Source organism: Plasmodium vivax, chromosome 2 (genome assembly GCF_000002415.2).
Source record: "Plasmodium vivax chromosome 2, whole genome shotgun sequence".
NCBI lineage: Eukaryota > Apicomplexa > Aconoidasida > Haemosporida > Plasmodiidae > Plasmodium > Plasmodium vivax.
This window is the reverse complement of record NC_009907.1, coordinates 206,599-226,655: the sequence shown is the minus strand read 5'-3', so window position 1 is coordinate 226,655 and position 20,057 is coordinate 206,599. Positions and strand designations below refer to the sequence as shown.

Here is a 20,057-nt window from a genome sequence, read left to right as displayed (position 1 = left end):
GTTTCGGGGTGGATGTACACGTCCTCTCTGAAAGGGAAGCGGTGAAGGAGGAAGCGGTGAAGGAGGAAGCGGTGAAGGAGGAAGCGGTGAAGGGGGAAGCGGTGAAGGAGGAAGCGGTGAAGAAGTGAGGGAGCGGTGAAGGAGGAAGCGGTGAAGGGGGAAGCGGTGAAGAAGTGAGGGAGCGGTGAAGAAGTGAGGGAGCGGCAGGTCAGCCGCCGCACCCCCGCCGCACCCCCGCCGCACCGCCGCTGTACCGCTCTTCGACACTGACTTCCTATTGTAATTGTAATTAATCCTGGCGACGATGTTCTGCTGCTCGTTGGGCTTGTGCGAAATGTACTCGCAGCTGCGGCATACGTAGAGGAGCTTTTTGTTTTTCCGGTCACTGCGTGCATATAAGATGTTGTTGCACTCTTCGCAGAAGGTCACCTCCGCCATGGTGGGCACAGCTGGGGGGGGCAGGGGAAAGGAACAGAGGAGCAGCTTCGAGAGTTGTCTCCGCGATCAGCTGGTTGCTTGCCGCATCCCATGGGGGGGAAAAAAGGAAAGCCACAGAAAAGGCACAAAAAGGGGGAAAAAAAAAGGCACAAAAAGGGGGGAAATGGCGTAAAATTTAAATAAAACCCACTTGCTATATGCTACGCCAAACGGTTTACCAACGGGGGAAGCGCAACGTTTAAATCGAACGAGGCGTGCGCTGCGGGATGGCGAAATTGCCGGGAAAAAAAAAAGAAAAAAATACATGCATAAGTACTACATATACACTACATACATACTACTATATATACATACGTGCACTCTTGCATGCTAAGGGCGGCGCAAAACTGGCCGCACGCAGCCGCCGAAGTGGTGAACAGGGCGGGCAAACCAAAAAAAAAATGCCACTCCGGGTTGACTTCCCCAAACTGTGGTAAAAGGGGGACTGAAACTTCGTGGCCCTTTGGGGAGATACATTTAAAGAGGAGAAACGTACATGTTTCGGTTGACATAAAAAAAAAAAAAAAAAAAAGACTTTTTTTTTGCAGCTAGCCAAATTGCATAAATTGCAAAACAGCTGTTTTGTTAATTTCCCCAATGGGCAGCAACTAAAAGGGGGAGAGGCACTACCATGCGGTGAGCTGGACCCATCTTGCAGGCGCAACAGGAGAAGCAGATCGTGGGGGGTGCTGAGCCAACCCCCGGCGAGAAAACCACCGAAGGTGAGAGACTCACTTTGGACCCCCCACTCTGTTGAGCCACTCTGCACACGGCAACCACGGGGGAGGTGCCTCCACGTGCGCCACGCTGTGAAGACTTCCCTGTATTTGAAGATCCACAGAGGGTAGACGCACTTGGGGGACTTTTAATGCACTCCTCCCTTTGGTGATACCCCCTTTTGCAATCGGCCAAGTGTCTGCACGTGGGGGAAGTAGGGATATTACTCTGAGGTAATTGCAAAGGGGTGGAAATTCGCATATAATTACGTTTCGCCTTGCCTGTTCAGGTGAAAGGGGACGGCGCGAAAGAAGTTGACGGTTTGGTTATAGGTAGATTTCCCTTATTGGTAGGCTTCCCCCCAGAAGATACTCCTCGGAGGGCATGGAGACGAGGCGCAGCTTACGAATCAGAGGAGACCCCCCGAAGGAAGGACCCCGGGGGGGGAACAAGAGCACAGCGAAGGAGGAGCCCAAAACGAAGGGGGGGGGGAAGGCGAAAGGGGATGCAAAGAAAGGAGCTGGTGGAGGAAAGGCAAAGGAAGAGAAGGGGAAGAAGACCTCCCAGGGGGACCAAAATAAAAAGGAGGTTAAAGGACCCGCAGGGGGAAAGCGTGTGAAAGGGGAGGTAGAGGGAGGCGAACGGGAAGAGGGCACCGAGCAGGACATCTCAAATGAAACAAACGAAGCAGAGGAACTCCCCAAGAAGGGGAGCAAGACAGGGAAGGATGCCTCCAACCGGGTGGAAGCCACGAAGGGGAAGAAGTCACTAGAAGAGACGAACCCCATCACCACGGTAGATGCAGAAAGTGAGTGCACAGATGTTACCTCGCTGAGCAATAAGAGGAGTGAAAGGAATGTGAAGGGAGGGGGGATGCTATTAAGGAAACAGAGTAGCGGTACGATTGAAAATGACGGGGGGAACGGCTCAACTAGCAGAAGCAGGAAGGGAAAGGAGATCACAGGAGGCACCTCTGGAGGTGGCATCAAAGGGGTGAAGGAGGAAGAAGGGGGGGAGGAGGACCACTCGCTAAGGAGAGGGAAATCAAAAGAGGGATCCAAACAAAACGATTCTGTTAAGAGGGAGGACCAAGGGGGGGGTTGCGGCAGAAGTAGGAAAGGAGGCAGTGCGAAGGGGAAGGCTGCCGGGAAGGGCTCCCCTGGTAAAGCCCCCCCAGGTAAAGTCCCCCCAGGTAAAGTCCCCCCAGGTAAAGACCCTCCAGATAAAGGCCCTCCAGGTAAGGGCTCCCCAGGTAAGGGCTCTCCTGGTAAGGGTTCCCCAGGAAAGGGATCTTCAGGAAAGGGCTCCCCTGGTAAAGGCTCTACAGGTGGAGGCTCTCCAGGCAAGGGCTCCCCCGACGTGGGAAGCCCCGGAGACCAGAGGAAAGGCGCTTCACAAACGAAGAGAGCCAAAGGGGCAGCCCTCCCCATCAAAGTGAAAGTGAAAGGAGACGCGTCAGTCGGAAAGGGGGGCGGCAAGGGAGGCGGCAAGACGGCAGGCAAGACAAGCGACCCCGCAGCGGACACCGCAGCCGACGCGGCAAATGAGAAAATCCCACAAACCGTGCCACCCACCAGTGAGAATGCCTCCCCGCAGGGAAAGGGCAAGTGGAGGGGGAAGGGGAATCGGAGGGGCGGAGCGGAAGACGAACCCGTCCCAGCTAGCCATTTTATTAAAAATATGGATTCAGAAGAACTGGAAAGTAGTAGAGCCAGGTGCAGCAGCAACAGGAGTAGCACCGTCGAATGGAGTGAACAGTTAGATGCGGGAGTGTCCGCCATCGGAGGGGCGAAGCAAGGGGGAGCGAAGCCCACCATCAACCGGAGCATCAAAAGGAGGCTATCCCAAATTCTGGACGTGATGAAGAAGAAGCAGGTGTTTCAGCTCATTGGGGATCAGGACGAGCAGTATGGGATTCACTTTGGAGGAGACGAGTCGGGGGGGGCAACTACCCCACCGGGGGGAGATCTCACCAGAGGAGCCACCACCGAAAAGGGAAAAGAACCCACAGATGCAAAAGCGGAACAAATTAGAAACTGGCCCTTCTTGCAGAGAGTGAACCTGGACGTGATTTACAACAAACTGCATTTTGATTTCTACGAAGGAGAAGAGGACTTCCATCGAGACATGCTAATCATATTTGACCGAATCAAACTAGCCATAGAAACGGAGCAGAACCCAAAGGAAAAACAGAACCTGTATCAACTTAGATGCAGCACGTGGAAGACCTACGAGGGGGAGTTCTACAAGTTGCTCCTCTCCATGAAAGGCACAAAGGAGGCCAAAAAATTCTCCTCCGCGCAGAAGGAGCTGCGTGAGCAGGAGGACAAGTCCTTGGCGCAGCTGCTGTTGGGGGGGAAGCGGTCAGAGGAGCAGTTGGAGGGGAAGCAGTTAGAGGAGAAGCAGTTAGAGGAGCAACCGCTGAAGGAACAGCGGTTGGGGGAGGCTCACCCTGCTGGCGACAGAGCTGACCACGACCATGACCATGACCACGCGCATGTGAGGCGAAGCTCGTCGTCCGTTAGCGTGGAAGCGAGTAGCCCCCTCGGGGGGAAGAAGCCCGCGGAGGGGAGCCACACGCCCTTCAGGGTTCGGCTGCGCCTGGGGAGCTTCTCCCTGGACGAGGGTGCGGCGGCGGGCAAGGGGGGCGAGGATAACCGGAGTGGGGTGGCAAGCTTGAGGGTTAGCGGTGCCACTTCGCCCGAGAAGGGTATAGCGGGGGGAGAAGCCAGCGTAGCAGCGGGAGTGGCAGCCGGAGTAGAAGCCAGCGTAGATGCGGACGTAGCAGCCAACGCAGCCGCGGCGGAAGCGCCGACGGAGGAGTGGAAGAGGCTAATCAGGGACCACGTGCTGCAGAGCCTGACCAGAGACAGCAGCACGGCCTTCTACTTCACCACCCCAGTGCTGGAGGACAAAAATCTAAATGAACATATTAAGAGCGAATATAAGCGGAAAATAAAAAAGCCCATGGACTACACGACTGTTTCTAGGAACCTGACCCAGGGGGTCTACCAGAACCCGTCTGAATTCTACAGGGACTTAAAATTGATTTTTCAAAATTGCTTTGAGTTCAACCCGGATACCCTACAGAACCAGTACATCATAGAGGCGGCGAAGAGGGGGCAGGAGAGGTCTTCCAATCTGTGGAGGAAGTGGAAGGGGAGGATTCTGCAGGCCTACGAGCGGGGGGGTAAGGCGGCGGGGGAGCCCAGTCAAGCGGTGAAGGAGCCGCCCACCGCTCCTACCGCTTCTACCACTCCTACCGCTCCTACCACACCCCTCAACCCGGCGAGCTACGCCGAATTCTTCAAAGGCATGGCGAAGAAGAAGAAAAAGTTCAGCAGCATCTACTCGCTGTGGGTGGAGTACCTGCTGGCGAACCGAGTGAGCTTTGAGCAGCTGTGCCACATGCGGGGCATAAACTGGAGGGCCCTGAACGAGAAGAGCCAAGCGAAGGTGTCGAGCCCGCGAGAGGTGAACCTCCACAGGTTTAAGAAGCTTAATAAGCGGAGCCTGCCGTTTTACGTGTTCAGGGAGGAGTACCAGGCTGCGCTGAGGGAGCGTCGCCAGGAGGGGGGGAAGCTGGAGCAGCTCGCGGAGGAGGAGAAGCCGTCGGAGGAGGAGAAGCAGTCGGAGAAGCCTGCGGAAGTCGGAGGAGACAGCCCCGCGAGGGACAACCCGCAAGACGAAAGCTCCAAAACGTTGCTGAAGGACCCCCGCACGTGGAGCCACCAGCAGAAGGGGAAACCCCGCGAAGGACGAGCCCCGAAAGAACCCTCATTGAAGCCCTTCAGAAGAAGAAAGCGAAGAATAAATGACTCCATTTTTTTTGATGAAGATGTATTTGAAAGTTATTTGGAGGGGAAAAGGAGCTGCGTGGTGAAGTGCGCTCGGAATGTGTTTCTGGCCGACTGCTTTTACTACCGCAGTGTGGTGCAGAGCTTGGGGGATTTCATGGCGGAGGGGGGGGACGAGAGGGGAGAGGAAACGAAGGAGGGAGACCTAAGCGGAATGATCCCGAAGGAGGAACGCATCGGAGGAGTGACCCCGAAGGAGGAAGACCTAAGCGGAGTGACCCCGAAGGGGGAAGACCTAAGCGGAGGGAACGCGGAGGAGGCCCCCCCCAAGGCGAGCAAAATAGCCTTCCGCGTGCGAGCGGGGGGCGGGAAGAAGCAGGCCCAGAGAGCCGTCTGCAAAGGGTTCGAGGAGAGCCCCTGGGGGGGAGACGAAACGGACGCGTCGTGGGGTGGAGGCGGTGGAGGAGCCCATGAAGGGAGCGTGATGGAGGGGGGGATTACCCACAAAGGAAACGAGCACACAGGGGTGGAAAGTCTAATCGAGAAATGCCCAGCGGAGGGATGCCAAACCGAGGAACGCGCTGCGGAGGAAACTGATGGTGAGCCCCCCCTGCACGGGATAGGCCAGCTAGCCAACAACGCTGCGGGGCCCCCCCAAGGGATAAAAGAAAAGAGAAAAAAAAAAAAAAAAAAGGGGGAGAAGTCACACAGAGCAGTGGTGAGGAGGCAGGTGAGCAGACCACTGAGGAGAAACACCCTGGTGATGAACCTCCAAATGGGTTACTGCCCCCTGGAGGACAGCTCCTTCTTCCAAGTGAACGAAGGGCATGTGTACAGGCAGCACATTGACTTTGGCTTCTCCTTTGTATTTCGCTCGAGGGAGAAGCTGGACGTGGCCCTAAAAATGGAGCGAAGGAATGTCCCCCTGTTTGAGGAGGACTGTCTTCAACTCATCACCATCGACGTTATGAATAAGTGCAAACGGAATGATCACTTGAAATTCCTTTTGTGTAACCGGATGGCTGGGACGGGTCGCTCGCTGGTTCAAGTGCTAAGTGATTACTTCGCGCGGCTGAATTCGCCTGCGGGGCTGCACGAGGCCGCGAGCGAGCTGTCGCGGATCCTCCCCAGGGTTCGCCTCTACATACGGGTGAGTGCCGCGTGGACGTAAGCAGCTGCGCAGGCAGGCGCGTTGTGAGGGGCACCTTGCACTTAGGGGGTTGCTCATACCACCTCCCACTCGCCGCGTTCTTCGTACCACCTCTCCCACTCCAAACACATCCATACAATACACTGCCCCCCCCCGCAGGACGTCGACGTGCTGATGAGGCTGGAGAAGGACGATGTGACACACGTCACCACCATAGCCATTTTGAAGAGGAAGGTCCTGTGAGACTCAGCCCAGCGGTCACCCGCAGAGGAACAAGCAAGGGTGCAAGCAAACGTACAGGCAAACTCACACCCATACATGCGTGCGTTTTCCCCCTTCCCCGTGAGTCACACCGTGGGGAGGGAGAAGAGGAAGACCCAACCGCCATTCGCGCGTTTGCTTGTCATTTGTTTTATAGCCTCCCTTTTGTGTAATTTTTTTTTTTTTTTTTTTTTTCCTCCCTTTCGGGGAAACAACACCAATCGTTTTGGTCACCTCAGTTGGGCAGTCACTTTCCATTTGTCTCAGCTCTCACGCTGTCCTCCAGAGACACACGCCTGTAGTGAATTCCATCGGACAGGCCGCTTCCCGCCTGTTGGGTGTTGAGCTGTTCGTAGGGACAACTGGAGGGACTCCCCCCAAATTTTGCATTTTAAACGTTCGGGGGTGGGCAACTGCTGGCGGCGTGCCAACTGCAGGGGCGGTCTGCACAATTGTAGCGCGAAGTGGCGCGGCCAGGATGGGAGCTTCCCCCTCAGGGGAAAGCCGTGGCTGTTTTTTTTTTCTTTTTTTTTTTTTTTTTTTTTTTTCTGATGAAGGACGTGCGTCCTGTTGCTGATCTTTCGTTGGGCAAAAGGAAGGGCAAAACAGGCCAAAAAGATGAGCGCGAAAAAAATAAAAGCTCCAACACAGCGAAGTGAAAGCAAAGCGACGCAATACCTAGCATGGCTGAACAGCCGAACAATGCTTTGCCAACATGTGCCAACGGGATGCAACGCCTCGGAGGAAGATTCCCTCCCCCCCCCTTCTTTTTTTTTTTTTAAAAGCCACACCCGGGTAGTGAAGGAGAAAGGAATGCACGACGCGTAAAACTTCTCTTCCTTTTCTCGCGAGGGAACCAATGCGCACTTAGGCGAATTTTAAACTACATCATATTGTAAAAGGAAAAAAAAAAAGAAAAGATAAAAGAAAAGATAAAAGAAAAAAAAAGAAAAAAAAACACCCGATCGTGCGACTAAACAAACAAAGGAATAACTAACCGAATGCGTGAGGGAGTTGTTCGCCCGCGTTTTATTTCGTTGCGCTTCGCCCATTTCGCGATTCCCCGATTTGCCGTTTTTCCCTCACTTGCCGACGCGTTTTTTGTTTGCTTCCCTCGACGCGCGGCCTTCCCAAACAGCCCGGCGCGAGTCTCAGCTCTTCGGCGCGGATTGTGCCGCCAGTTTGTGTTTCACCAATTGCTACTCACAGTTTGCCCTTCACAGTGCCGCCTCCCCCGTAGGCATCCTTCCACCCACGTGCGTCAGCTGCGGAGCCGTGGGAGCGGACGGAGCGACCTGCCGTGGACCCCCTTCGTTGCAGAGTGTCACCTGTATGGTCACCCACTTGGTTACCCGCTTGGCCACCCGTTTGTTCTTTTTTCCCCCTCTCTGCATTGTAACTCGTCGTGAAGACGCCACTCGTGACACATCCACCATTTGAATCCCCCCCTGACGAGGCAGCCACCTCGGAAGGAACAGAAGAGAGGTGGGTCCCTCCCCCCACGGGCGAAGTTGAACGTAAAGCCGATTGATTTGTCCGCCACCGGTGTTCAGTGTGCCCTATTTAGTTTTTTTTTTTTTTTTTTTTTTTTTTTTCCGTGTTTCATCGATTTTAATTAGCTTTTTTTGGGCCCTGACTGGAGGAGTCCCCCCAAGGAAGAGACGCTTCCTCACTTCGCAGGGGCAGGTGTCCTTCATTTGACGTAGCCCCACACGATTGGTTTTGTTTCGTTTTAGGGGTGCCCCTTCCCGTTTGGGAGCTGCCCATTCAGAAGACCAAAATTCGCCTGACTTGTTCATACAAATGATGTGCACAAGCGCACATGTGCGCAACGCGTTGCACTGGAATTTGAAGAAAGAAATAAAAGAAATCACTCACCTGAGCGATGAGGAAATAGCGGTGATTCACAAACGATTTAACTCCATTAGTAACAAGGGGAGGCTGGACTACAAAAATTTTGAAAAGAGCTTAGGCATCCTGGGAACCATCAAAAACGCCTACCTGTACAGTAGCATTTTTAAGGCCTTTGACACGAATGATGATGGGTACCTTGATTTCTATGAATTCTGTGTGGCCATCAACACGATGCTCAAGGGGACGAAGCGGGAGAAGGTGAAGCTCTCCTACCGCATTGTGCACGCGGGGGGGAGTGCTGCGAGCGGGGAAGCGGATGAAGCGGATGAAGCGGATGAAGCGGTTGACCGCGCTGCTGACCACTCAACTAATCGCGCTGCTAACCGCCCTGCTGACCACTCAACTAATCGCGCTGCTAACCGCGCTGCTAACCGCCCTGCTGACCGCCCAGCCAACCGCCCCGCCATCAGGGACTACTCGGACTACATCTCCTACGAGCAGTTCAAAGAGATCGTGCTGAGCATAAATGATATTAAGAAGCAGCTGCTGGGGACGGAGGAGAAGATACAGCTGAGCCAAATAAGCTACACTTTCAAGTCGCTGAGCATGCTGTGCGACGATGGCAAGTACCGGATGAACCTCAAGTGCTACCGGAAGGCAGTGAAGTGCAACGAGTTTTTAAGGCTCCTTGGCATCCACAACAAAGTGGCAGATGCGTTTATAAATAGCGAATTTGAGAGAAGGAAGAAGATCAAATCTGGAAGGAGTCGACTGAGCAACAACAGTGGGTTCGTAGGGGGAGAGTTTTCCCGGCGACTGGGTTCTAATCACCGAGTGAAGTCTTTTTCCGTGTCTACCAATACGCGGCTTTCCCTCGGCAAGGGCTCCGCGTCGTCGCTCTTCTCCCGAGGCAGGAAGAAGAAAAGCGGCGTCGAGGGGGGGACCAGCGGGGGGTATAGTGGCGGGTACAGCGGCGGGACGGGCGGGAGCGCCGATCCGGGGGAGGCTCATAATCGGAACCTGGCAGACCAATCGAAGAAGACCCCCCAGGGGAGCAGCCCCGTCCGCCCCCCACTCAGCAGCAGCGGCAACAACAATAGAGGCAGTTGCGCGCCCCTAAAGAGCATCGTCATCCAGTCAAGCATCGCAGCAGAAGGAGAGCCGCCCGCCAAGCGAGACGGCCTGTTCGAGTCTACCCTCCGCAGCCAAGGAAAAGGGTTAATTGGAAAAGGCAATTATTTGAATGTGCCTCGCAGTGGCGATGGGTCTAGAAGGAGTCGCTCCTGTGCCACTGCCGGCGTGGGGGCTTCACCCTCACCCCGAGGGAGGGATGAAGAAGCAGCGGATGAGGAGGATTTTCCAAAAAAGGGGAGCAGCAATGACCGTAATAGGAAGAGCAATCGAAATAGGGCAGTTAGAGATGCAGACAGGGGGGTCACTCCAAGTGACTCTCCCATGATGATGACGGAGGGAAGCGACTCCGCGAAGCGTGGCGTTGAGGACGCGTCGAGAAAACCCAGCTGCAGTGAAGGAAACGACTCGTACCAGCAGTCGTGTCAATCGTCCAGTTTTCACAACAGCGTGATGCTGGTGGAGAGCGGGAGGGGGGACGGCAGCCGGGCGAATTACCAGCCGTCGGAGGGCAGCCGGGCGAATTACCAGCCGTCGGAGGGCAGCCGGGCGAATTACCAGCCGTCGGAGGGCAGCCGGGCGAACTACCAGCCGTCGGAGGGCAGCTCCCGCGTCTGGGACGACCACTCAGATGTGGAGGTGGTGAGTCTGCGCCGGGGGCGCTCCAGCGGCATGGTTAGCGGTACGGTCAAGGGGCTCGTAGGCGGGTCCCCCACTGCTAACCCCCCCTACAAATGCACAGTGACGGAGAGGCGAGACAGCCGCGATTCCAACGAACAGGAGGGCCCGGCGAACGACGACCCCTCAAATGATATTCCCCATAGTGCAGGGAAACACGAGTGCGAAATATTGAAGGCCATTCTTAAATTTGAAAAACAAAAAGAAAACAAAATGTACGTGGAGGAGTACAACGAGTATGTAAAGGGCTATCGCAAATTTGCGGAGGAGCAGGAGGAGGGCTATCTGCTAGATTTGGATACCTATTCGGATGGGAAGGAGGAACTAGAGAGAGAGATGGAAGGGGGGAAGCATGCCCAATATAACGAGGCAGGGGGGGGGAGTAGTAGTGCTTATGAAGATATGGGGGAAGACGACAGTGTAGGTAGTGTACAGGGAAATCACCCCGATGGAGGGACAACACTCATAGAGAGTAAATGTGAAGCTAAGGGAGGTGATAAACATGATGGGGGTAGAAGCGAGAGGAACGCTAGTCAAGAGGATGCAGAGGTGGCAGCTGCCTCAGCCACCGAGGCAGCAATGGCAGCAGGAGAGGCGGCTGCCCGGGTAGAGAATGCCAATTATCTCTACAAGAAATATTTTGAGTACAAGGAATTTTTGGAGCATTCCAGGTGCCCCATTTCGCACAGCCACAATGGCCTCATGATGAGTAGCAGCGATGGTAGGGCGGTGGCTAGCCATGCGGTGGACAATCGGGCGGTGGATGCTCATGCGGTGAAGCACCCCTGCTGTGAAGAGCCCCCGCGCGGGAGCCGGGCCAAGGGAGGGAAGTGCGCCCCCAGGGATGGCGGGCAGCCCAGGGCGCTGCTCGAATTCAGCAGCGACGTCATCAGGAAGAAGTTTTACATCCCCACGAGCAAGTGCCACTACGTCATGGTGAACGAAAACCTGACGAAGGAGCAGGTGCTGTACCACTTGGGGAACATCGTGGTGGCCACGGAGGACTACCTGAGCAAGGAGCGCGATGGGGGCGGCGACTACAACCGCATCTTCTTCTTCTTCTTCCATGTGTTTAAGTACCACGTGGGGGGCGACTCCCAGGAGGGTGGCCCGTCGAAGCGGCATGGTGAGGCGGGGCAGCAAAGTGGAGCGTTGCAGACAGATCAGGCAGGCCAGGCAGACCCATGTGGTCGCCCCCACAGAGACGAACCCAGCAACGAGTCCCAAATGAGCTCCAAAAATTTGCGAGCAACCATCTACTACAACGTTCTGCTGGTGACCCAAATCGTAAAGTACTTTCTGCACACCATAACCATTTCGCACAAGTGTTCGTCTTCGTATGACTCCCTCGAGGACAGCAGTCGGCTGGGCAGCATAAACGAGGTGAGTGTGCTCCTAAGCCACACGAGTCACCTCCTCGCGACCTACTCCAAAGGAACCAACAACGATAGGAAGATTTACATTAACAAGTCTAATTACTACCATAAGCTAACCAGGAGAGGGAAGTTATCTGTCTCATTGAGGCAGAAGAAGAAGAAGAAAAGGAACCTGCAGAAGATATTGGCTGTTTACTTTGGGCATGAGAGGTGGGATCTAGTGATGAACATGATGATTGGGATTCGCCTATCGGCTATTAAAGTCTATAACACTAGTAACATTATTAATTTGTTTAAGCACAAGGACCTTCTAGAACTACCTACATCGAATGCACAGCATAGGGTAGTTTTTAAAAACTACGCCCCGGTGATCTTCAAGCAGATTCGGAGCCTGTATGGAATTAGATCGAAGGAATATATTTCCTCTGTTGGGCCTGAGCAAGTGATAAGCAACATGGTCTTGGGGAACCTCTCCACTCTGAGTGAGCTACTCTCGGAGGGAAAGAGCGGTTCGCTCTTCTACTTCACGAGCAACGGGAAGTACATCATCAAGACGGTAAGGGCGTTCCCGGGGCGGCGCGGCGGAAGCGGCGCAGGGGGCGACCCCAGCCGCGTTACTGTGCAGCTGTTAAGCGGCGCAGCTTGGCAGCCGTCAACCATCTAGCCAATTAACCGATTAACCGCCAATCGCTCCCCCCCCGCAGGTCTGCAAGAACATCCACAACCTGTCCAAAGCCCTGCTGCCCAAGTACTACAGCCACATCAGGAGCAACCCGGACTCCCTGCTCACCCGCCTCTACGGAATCCACTGCATCAAGTATAAGAGCGGCTCGGCAAGTAAGTCCCACGGGGAGTGCGGCAGTTGGAAGTGGCGGAGCGGTTGGAAGTGGCGGCAGCGGTTGGGAGTGGCGGCAGCGGTTGGGAGTGGCGGCAGCGGTTGGGAGTGGCGGCAGCGGTTGGAAGTGGCGGCAGCGGTTGGGAGTGGCAACCCCCCAACTGTTACCTCTAAAACGATGCCGCTTAAGTGTCACCGCTCAAACCCTAAACCGTTACCGCTTAAGTGTCACCGCTCAAACCCTAAACCGTTACCGCTTAAGTGTCACCGCTCAAACGCTACCGCTCAACCCTAAACCGCCCCCCCTCAGGAAGCTCGAAGAAGATCTACTTCATCGTGATGAACAACTTCTTCTCCTCGGCCGTGGAAATCCACAGGCGGTACGACATCAAGGGGAGCCTGGTGGGGCGCACGGTGCCCCCGGCGAAGCGGGAAGACCACACCATCGCCCTCAAGGACGTAGACATCGACGAGCTGGGCGACAGAATCAACGTCGGAGAGAAGAACAAGCAGAAGTTGCTCCAAGTCATCAAGGCAGATGCAGATTTTTTAAAAGAAAATTACCTCCTGGATTATTCCCTCCTTTTTGGGATCCATTACAAAGATTTGTCTCGGGACTTGGTCAGCTGGAATGCCAGTCGCACCAATGAGGTTCGCCATGTGTTTGACGAGGATGGCAAGTGTATTGCGGCTCGGCCCTTCCACCAGGTATACGCCCGTTGAGTGCCTTGCGGGTGGGGTAGTTTTCCCTCTTACGTTTCACCGTGTGGTGACGACTACCCCGGAGTGGATATGCCAGTGCTAAGCGGTCGTACTTCCATCATGGCTTCACTTCCATTATGGCTGCACTTCCATCATGGCTTCACTTCCATTACGGTTACACCCCCATCATGGCTGCACTTCCATCATGGCTTCACTTCCATTACGGTTACACCCCCATCATGGCTGCACTTCCATCATGGCTTCACTTCCATTACGGTTACCCCCCCATCGTGGCTACCCCCCCATCGTGGCTACCCCCCCTTCCCCCCACCAGTGCGACCACGGAGGCATGATCAGCATCGACAAGAACAAAATCTTCTTCTTCGGGATCATCGACATCTTCACCAAGTGGACGTAAGGAGGAGTGGCATAGCGGGATGTCGGCGTAGCTGCGGCGAGGGAGCGTCCCTCCGGCAGCATAGGGGGTCGTACCCCTACCCACATGCCAGTGCCCACATGCCCCTAGCCACATGCCACTGCCCATATCACCACCTCAGGCTGAAGAAAAAATTCGAGCACACCCTGCGGACAATACAGTACGTGTCTGGAGCGGCAGACGCGGACCCCCCACGAGTGTGTGGGAGCAAACGCGCTGCCATCCACGTGTGTAGCAACCCCGCTGCCATCAGCACATGCACCCCTTGCCAACCCGCGTATTCACCCCTTGCCATCAGCACATGCACCCCTTGCCAACCCGCGTATTCACCCCTTGCCATCCGCGCATGCACCCCTTCCCCCCCTCCTGCAGAAAATTCGACCGCCAGAACATTTCCTGCATCCACCCCAACGCCTATGCAGGTAGGGAAGCCGTCGTGCAGCGTTTTGCCCCGCCGTAGCGTTCTGCTCCACCGCCGCGTTTGGCCCTACTGCCTGATGACGTCATAACCAACGCTGCCTTTTCCTTTCCCTCCCCCGCAGAACGATTCGCGACCTTTATAGAGAAGCACATGGAGTAGTTCTTTTTTTTTTCTTTTTTTTTGTGAAGGCGAAAGGGGGGAGATATAACTTAGCACATGGGGAGGTGGAACGAACGGTTGGAAGCTCATTCCGTATGCAATTTGGTAACCCATTTGAGGGGGTCCCTCCCCGGGTTATTTCTACCCCCTTGGAGGCTACCCACGTCCCCTTTTTTTTTGTGCATGTTTCGTTTCGTTTTGCTTAGCACCCCTGGGAGGGAGAAAAGGAAAGAGAAACTTCGCTGGTTAAGCGGTCCCCTCTGGTTAATTTTCACCCACTTGACCAATTCCCCATTGGCGGTAAAAACCGCGCGCCTAGCTTCCGCATGGCGACTGAGTGGGCCCCGCGGCGCGCGTATGAAGAAGGTCTCTTTGCACTCTACGCACTGCTCAGTTTAATCCGTTAAGTGTGCGCTCACCGTTACGCGCTCACAGTCACGCACTCACCGTGGGGGAGTCCCCTTTCGGTGACGCGAAGGAACCGTGCGCTGGGTTAAAAAAAAAAGAAGGAAAATCCCTCGTGGAGGTGGGCGCGAGGTGAACCGCACGGATGGGCACAAGGTGGACGGTACGGACCTACGCGGTGTTTGCGAGGCAGGTGGGGGGCCCCCCTCTCATGGATGGATCGCTAATGGATGGGTCGCCTCAAAAAAAAAGGCCAACAGGTGGCACCTCGTTCGCGGGTTTGCCAAGTGGTGGAGGGTCCGCTGCAAGCCACGCCGCTAAACCGCCACACCGCTAAACTGCCACCCCGCCGCTAAACCGCCACACCGCTAAACCGCCACACCGCTAAACCGCGCCGCTGCACCGCTGCACCGCCGCTCACTCCACGTCGGTGTTGGACGTCGGGACGGTGTTGGCCTCGTCGAGGAGCTCCGTCTTGAGCTGCCAGAACTGCAGCGTGTTGTCCTCGCCGGTGGAGCCGATGAACATCTTCAGCTGCTTGTGGTGGTTCCAGTTGAAATCCGTGATAGGTTGGGTGTGCCCTCCATGCGAAAAGATCAGCTCGGAGGGCCCATCGGACAGGTCAATGGCATCTAGTTCTTCCCCAATTTTGGTCAAATTGTATATATTTATAAACCGACTAGTGCTGGCAGAACCCAGGATGGAAGAATCATTTGGGGAAAAGTTCAGTCGGATGATGGGCTCCTTATGCGCGTGGATTATATGCTGAGGTTCGGAGAACCTTTTGATGTCCCAAATTTTTATTTTCCCATTTTCACTTCCAGATGCAAAGTGGCCCGTAAATTTGTTGAGCGAGATGCAGTTCACAGCTACCTGCTGACCCAGAACCTGTTGCGCGGGTTCTTCTCCTTTCACCCGAATATCATACATTAAGATGTAGCCATTGTCTGCACATGAGAGGATCAAATTGGGATCGTTCGTGGCACACACGTCGTTCAAAGGAGACTTATATTTCACGCTGTAAAAGGGACTCACTTTTTTGCTATCCATTTCGGTGTAGTCATACAGGTTAAGCACTCCATCATTTCCACACGTCAAGGCGTATTTCTTTTCCGCATTAAAATCTAAGCCAAACCCATCTGATGAATTCCCAATGAAGGACACTTCTGGACTCATCTTATCTTCACTTGTTTCAATTTCGTGTTTGTTAATATCAAATAGGTGAAGGTTCCCATCGATCGCCTTGGTCACCACAAAATTTTTCTTTTCCAAAGGGAGGAACTTTATTCTGTTGACTTCTCCTTCATGTGCTATCTTCGATTGAATTGTAAATTTTTTCTTATCTGGGCAGAAATCAAACCCTTCATAATTTTGATTCGTCTTATAAATGCAATTCTCTTGTGGCAGCTGCTCCAGAGGGAACAAGACCTCACACACGTAAAGGTAATTGAGCTCCTTATTAGACGTATGTGTTCCTACGCACACTATTTGGTTAAATACGCTGTCTTCTACATTTTCGTTGTGGTAGTCTCCAAAATCGATGGAGAGTGAGGGCCACTCCAACTCCTTTCTGCTGACAAAGTCGTAGAGCAACCCGCTGTTCACCTTCCAGTTGCTGAACTGCGTCTCCAGGTCCTCTTCCTCCACTTCGTCGTTTTTCTTTGGGACTTCCTCCGCGTTCTCCACCTCCTCGCTCAGCTCCAGGCACGCCTGGTCCAGCGCGTCGGACTTGCGCTTCTTGCTTTCCTTCTGCGAGCTCATTTTGGGCAACACCTACATGGGGGGGTGAAGCGACGCGTCAGCTGGGGGTTATTCCCAAACGGGGGAGCAAGGTGTGCACTCCGCCGCTACGCAGCTACACCGCTACACCGCTATGCGCCGCCACCCTCCAAGGGCTACCTATTTCTCCTTTCGAAAAATGGTGGGCACAAAAGCTGACGGGCAGCCGCAACTCGGGGGAAAGCCGCTTGTGGGGGGGAGTTAAAACGTGTAATTTGAAAGCCGCTCGTGGGGGTAAACTGCAAAAAGAGGGGGGGGTAGTATAACACATTTGACATGGCGAAGCATTCGGCTGGGTAGGTACCGTTCTGTCGAACTGGCTCTCGTGCATTTGCAGCATGGGCGGAAAGATGGTCGCGTGTTTTTTCCTTTTCACGCGGGGGCTGTGCAGGGGCTGTGCAGGGGCTGTGTAGGGGCTGTGTAGGGGCTGCATATTGGCTGCTCATCAGATGCTATCAGCTGCTTACCGGCTTACTGCTGAACAGGTGTAGAAGTATCTAGCGAGGAAAGGAAAGAAAAGGAAACACGCAGGGGGAAAGTATTTGTGGAGTCAAAGGTGCCAAGAGGGGAAGGGCAAACGTTTGCGTAGCAGCTCCGTGGGGTGGTGATGAAGTAACAGTGGAATAATGGGTTGGGTTTTCTCTTTTTTTTTTAATTCTTAATCGCTAATGGTTGGTCGCAAATGGCCAATCGGTAATGGTCACTCCACCTCGCGTTTTTTGCGCTCCCTCTGGAGTCCCCCGTTTGCTGCCTCGCGTGCACTAGGCGGATTCGCACGCACTAAGCGGATATGCACGCACTAGGCAGATGCGCATGCACTTGGCAGGTGCGCAATTGCGTGAGGGGGAGGGGGCTGCGCCGCGGGGGGAACCCGTACCTTTTGGAAGACCTGTCGGAGGCAGAAAAGAACAACACATGCGCAGGGGCGTGGGTAGATGCTTGCAAGCGTACACTTGTGTGGGTGCGACTGCACGGGAATTATTCACGTGCACATGTTAAGATGCTCTGAAGGGGTGTACGCGAATCGTTTTTCGAGAGTTGCGCGGCGGAGTCTCTTCATGCAGAAAGTGAGTTCGGGCTCGGGGGAAATAAAAGAAGAGTTGAGAGGGGGGGTTCGTCGACGTGGCTCTTCGTGGGCCCAATTGTTAATCGCACAGGAGGAGGAAGATACCCTTACAAGCGTGTCAATGCGGCGGGGATTATAAAAAAAAAAAAAGATACGAAAGGAAGCGAAGCGAAAGCGGAGGAAATAAACGCGTACCAAAGAACGTGAAAGCAAAATGCACATTCGAAGGTCTCCCTCCTACATGACCCCGTGTGCACATGCACTGATACACCGCTTTGCAGTGCGTACCGCCATTTAGCGCTGCATGTGGGAACTCCTCACCAAAGCTAACAAACCATTCGTTAAAGACAGACCTTCCTGCTTTGGGACTTTCCTCCGCGAGAACTCCCACCCGCTGCGTTCCTTCGCTTGCCGTTTTGATTCCCCCCAGGGGAGTGTCACATAGTGGGGGAAAAAAAAAAAAAAAAAAAAAAATACTTTTGCGCACCTCTCGGGGAGACAAGCATGTAGGCGGAGGTCTCTTCTACTGCACATCTGTGCGAATTCAATTGGTGGCTACGCCCGCGCCCGCTCAGCTTTTGCTCCCCCCCGCTTCGCCCTTCATTGGGGTTATAGGCTTTCTTCGAGCAGCGTGTGCACGTGACATGCATGGTTAGGTAGTTAGTTAGTTAGTTGGGCAGTAATGTAGCCGGCTAGCCACCCACACGCGCGAAAGTGCACACATATATATATGGACACATGTGTATACTCGAACGTATGCGTTTTTTCCAACGTGGGTCCTCCCCCCCGTCGCTCCCAACAGCGCGGCAGACCCGAGCAGCGATGTGGGCACTGTAACCGCGTCACGTGTGTGTGCCCTCTGGGTAGCCAAAAATTTTAGCTAGCTACTGATTTATTTATTTATTTTTTTTTTTTTTTTTTTTTCCAATTTTCCCCAAAATTCCCTTGCCTGTTCAGGCGAAAACGCGTTTGTCATTTTTTACAATTTGAAAGGCAACAGTGTTTAAGCGATCAGTTGTGGAGAAGTATGCCCCCACCACTTCGCTGAACAGGTGGGCCATTAAGCAGAGGTGTGCCTCGGAAGTAAATGGCAAGTTGGGGAGGGGAACAAAAACGTTTGCCATGTGTGTGTGAGCACATACGTTCAAATGTTGACTCTCCCCGAGCTGGCTATATGTGTACGTGCTCACTTCCTCACAGTTACCTACGCATCCACATTTGCGCGCAGCATGCCAATTCATGTGAATTCATGTGAATTCCCTTTCGAACGAACGCTTCTCCGTTAGGACAGTCCGTGCCAAAATGCATCGCGTGGAAGGGAGTAGCCCCACGATGCGATGTGACTCCCCCCAAGTGGAAGTTTTTTTTCAACCCGCACCGCTTCGGTCGGCCCTCACACTGTTGTGACCGCTCCCCTGTTGTGAATTACGCACAGTTGGATTACGTTCCTCTTTTGAAGGCGACCCCCTCAGGTACACTCTTCCTCCTCTTACATGGGCCACTTTTGTAATTGGCGAGAGTTCCCCTTCAGTTCCTAGCGTTCGTTCGTCAGTTCGTCAGTAGCGCCGTTCATGGAGGATGGGCGGGGGAAACACATGTAGAGGCACAAGTGCAGCGGTTATGGTAAACTTACCCGCCTATGAATGCTGCTTATGTATTGTGCACGTTCGAGTGAGCGACTGGGTGTATATCTGCACCTGGCATGACATTCACTCTGATGTAGGGAGGAAAAGGTCGTTCACACGGTTGTGCTGATCGTTTGTGTGGAGCATGCAGGTGGTAATTGTTGGCCATTCTCGTTTTTCAAAAAAGTTATATGCCTCCCATCACGTTGCCTGGCACTGCGCGGGGGAGGGGGAACTTCCTCGAATGGAACCTCTTAATTTTTCGCTCTGGTTGGTTACCCCCACCGATTGAGCATGCCATCCCCCCAAAAAATGGCACATGGAGCGTAGGGGAACATTTCCACGCATGTACATATGCATCAACTGCTCAGTGCCTCCCCCATTTAAGGGGAAAAAAATCGGCGCAGTTCTGATCGGGGAGGGGAAGTTGCTTGACGAACGAGGCGAGCATGGCAGGAACAAAAAAGTGCCCCGTGACAATTTGGTTTGCAGTGGCAATTGCCATGCAACATATTATGCGACTCTTCTTTTTTTTATTTTATTTTGTTTTATTATTTTTTTTTTTTTTTTTTTTTTCCCCAGTTGAGTCACTTCCAGAGGTACGTTTGCTAAGCCGCTTCTTCTGTCGCGGTTTGTCGAAGTTTCGTCGAAGATTTGTCGCAGCTTTGGCCGGTTTGGGCCCAGCTTTGGCCGGTTTGGGCCCAGCTTTGTCCCAGTTTGGGCCCAGTTTTGTCCCAATTTTGTCCCAATTTTGCCGCAGCTTTGCCGCAGCTTTGTCGCAACTGCGCAACAGCTTTGCTTCACCTTTTTCGCTCCTCGCGTGCCGCATCCTTCCCAGCGGCCTGCCCCTTCGACCCATCCCAAAGTGCCAGCCCCACTTAGCGAAAATAAAAAAAAAAAACGCAATCTTCTATAAGGTGAAACGTAACCCAGTGAAGGCTCACTAAGTCCGTTTTTTCCTTCTGTCCGGCCCGGCCCTCTCGAGCACGACCACGAAGGTGAACACACCATCTTCAAAGGGACGTTCATTTGGTATTTTCTGCATTTTGTGCATTCTCTGTATTTTGCGCATTTTGCGCATTTTGTGTATTTTTTTTTTTTTTTTTTTTTTTTTTTTTTCGTGTTTTCTTCCCCATTGCGGTGAGCAGCAACTGCAAGAAGTGACGACCTCCCTTTGTGCCGCAGCGT

The 20,057-nt window shown here is 53.8% G+C and overlaps 3 protein-coding genes across 3 annotated transcripts, besides 32 other annotated features; 2 read left to right on the top strand and 1 right to left on the bottom strand.

The window, feature by feature from the left end:
• Positions 1 to 1,533: 1,533 nt before the first annotated feature.
• Positions 1,534 to 1,583: a microsatellite.
• On the top strand, positions 1,579 to 6,384 carry PVX_081275 (bromodomain protein, putative; the record flags this gene model as incomplete). The annotated part of the gene is made up of 2 exons (XM_001613480.1): positions 1,579 to 6,123; positions 6,301 to 6,384. 2 exons carry the CDS (start codon positions 1,579 to 1,581, stop codon positions 6,382 to 6,384), a joined length of 4,629 nt encoding a protein of 1,542 aa, XP_001613530.1.
• Positions 2,147 to 2,166: a microsatellite.
• Positions 2,467 to 2,501: a microsatellite.
• Positions 2,743 to 2,763: a microsatellite.
• Positions 3,123 to 3,416: a microsatellite.
• Positions 3,144 to 3,174: a microsatellite.
• Positions 3,391 to 3,413: a microsatellite.
• Positions 3,494 to 3,529: a microsatellite.
• Positions 3,804 to 3,843: a microsatellite.
• Positions 4,306 to 4,335: a microsatellite.
• Positions 4,823 to 4,946: a microsatellite.
• Positions 5,114 to 5,133: a microsatellite.
• Positions 5,679 to 5,843: a microsatellite.
• Positions 6,373 to 6,444: a microsatellite.
• Positions 6,445 to 6,773: 329 nt separating this feature from the next.
• Positions 6,774 to 6,852: a microsatellite.
• A 752-nt stretch (positions 6,853 to 7,604) lies between these two features.
• Positions 7,605 to 7,628: a microsatellite.
• A 580-nt stretch (positions 7,629 to 8,208) lies between these two features.
• PVX_081270 (phosphatidylinositol-4-phosphate 5-kinase, putative) lies at positions 8,209 to 13,994 on the top strand (the record flags this gene model as incomplete). Its single annotated transcript, XM_001613479.1, has 7 exons — positions 8,209 to 11,997; positions 12,146 to 12,278; positions 12,587 to 12,984; positions 13,313 to 13,392; positions 13,536 to 13,574; positions 13,787 to 13,836; positions 13,957 to 13,994. 7 exons carry the CDS (start codon positions 8,209 to 8,211, stop codon positions 13,992 to 13,994), a joined length of 4,527 nt encoding a protein of 1,508 aa, XP_001613529.1.
• Positions 8,419 to 8,441: a microsatellite.
• Positions 9,502 to 9,632: a microsatellite.
• Positions 9,644 to 9,786: a microsatellite.
• Positions 10,016 to 10,038: a microsatellite.
• Positions 10,611 to 10,632: a microsatellite.
• Positions 13,267 to 13,295: a microsatellite.
• Positions 13,516 to 13,693: a microsatellite.
• Positions 13,995 to 14,816: 822 nt separating the features above from the next.
• On the bottom strand, positions 14,817 to 16,842 carry PVX_081265 (chromatin assembly factor 1 protein WD40 domain, putative; the record flags this gene model as incomplete). The annotated part of the gene is made up of 3 exons (XM_001613478.1): positions 16,646 to 16,842; positions 16,299 to 16,417; positions 14,817 to 16,172 (listed from the first exon to the last, which is right to left on the bottom strand). The coding sequence occupies exon 3, from the start codon at positions 16,158 to 16,160 to the stop codon at positions 14,817 to 14,819; it is 1,344 nt and encodes a 447-aa protein (XP_001613528.1). The 5' UTR covers positions 16,161 to 16,172; positions 16,299 to 16,417; positions 16,646 to 16,842.
• Positions 15,189 to 15,223: a microsatellite.
• Positions 15,384 to 15,405: a microsatellite.
• Positions 16,372 to 16,548: a microsatellite.
• Positions 16,581 to 16,605: a microsatellite.
• A 49-nt stretch (positions 16,843 to 16,891) lies between the features above and the next one.
• Positions 16,892 to 16,913: a microsatellite.
• Positions 16,914 to 17,113: 200 nt separating this feature from the next.
• Positions 17,114 to 17,144: a microsatellite.
• Positions 17,145 to 17,312: 168 nt separating this feature from the next.
• Positions 17,313 to 17,360: a microsatellite.
• A 1,409-nt stretch (positions 17,361 to 18,769) lies between these two features.
• Positions 18,770 to 18,876: a microsatellite.
• A 249-nt stretch (positions 18,877 to 19,125) lies between these two features.
• Positions 19,126 to 19,156: a microsatellite.
• Positions 19,157 to 20,057: the final 901 nt, after the last annotated feature.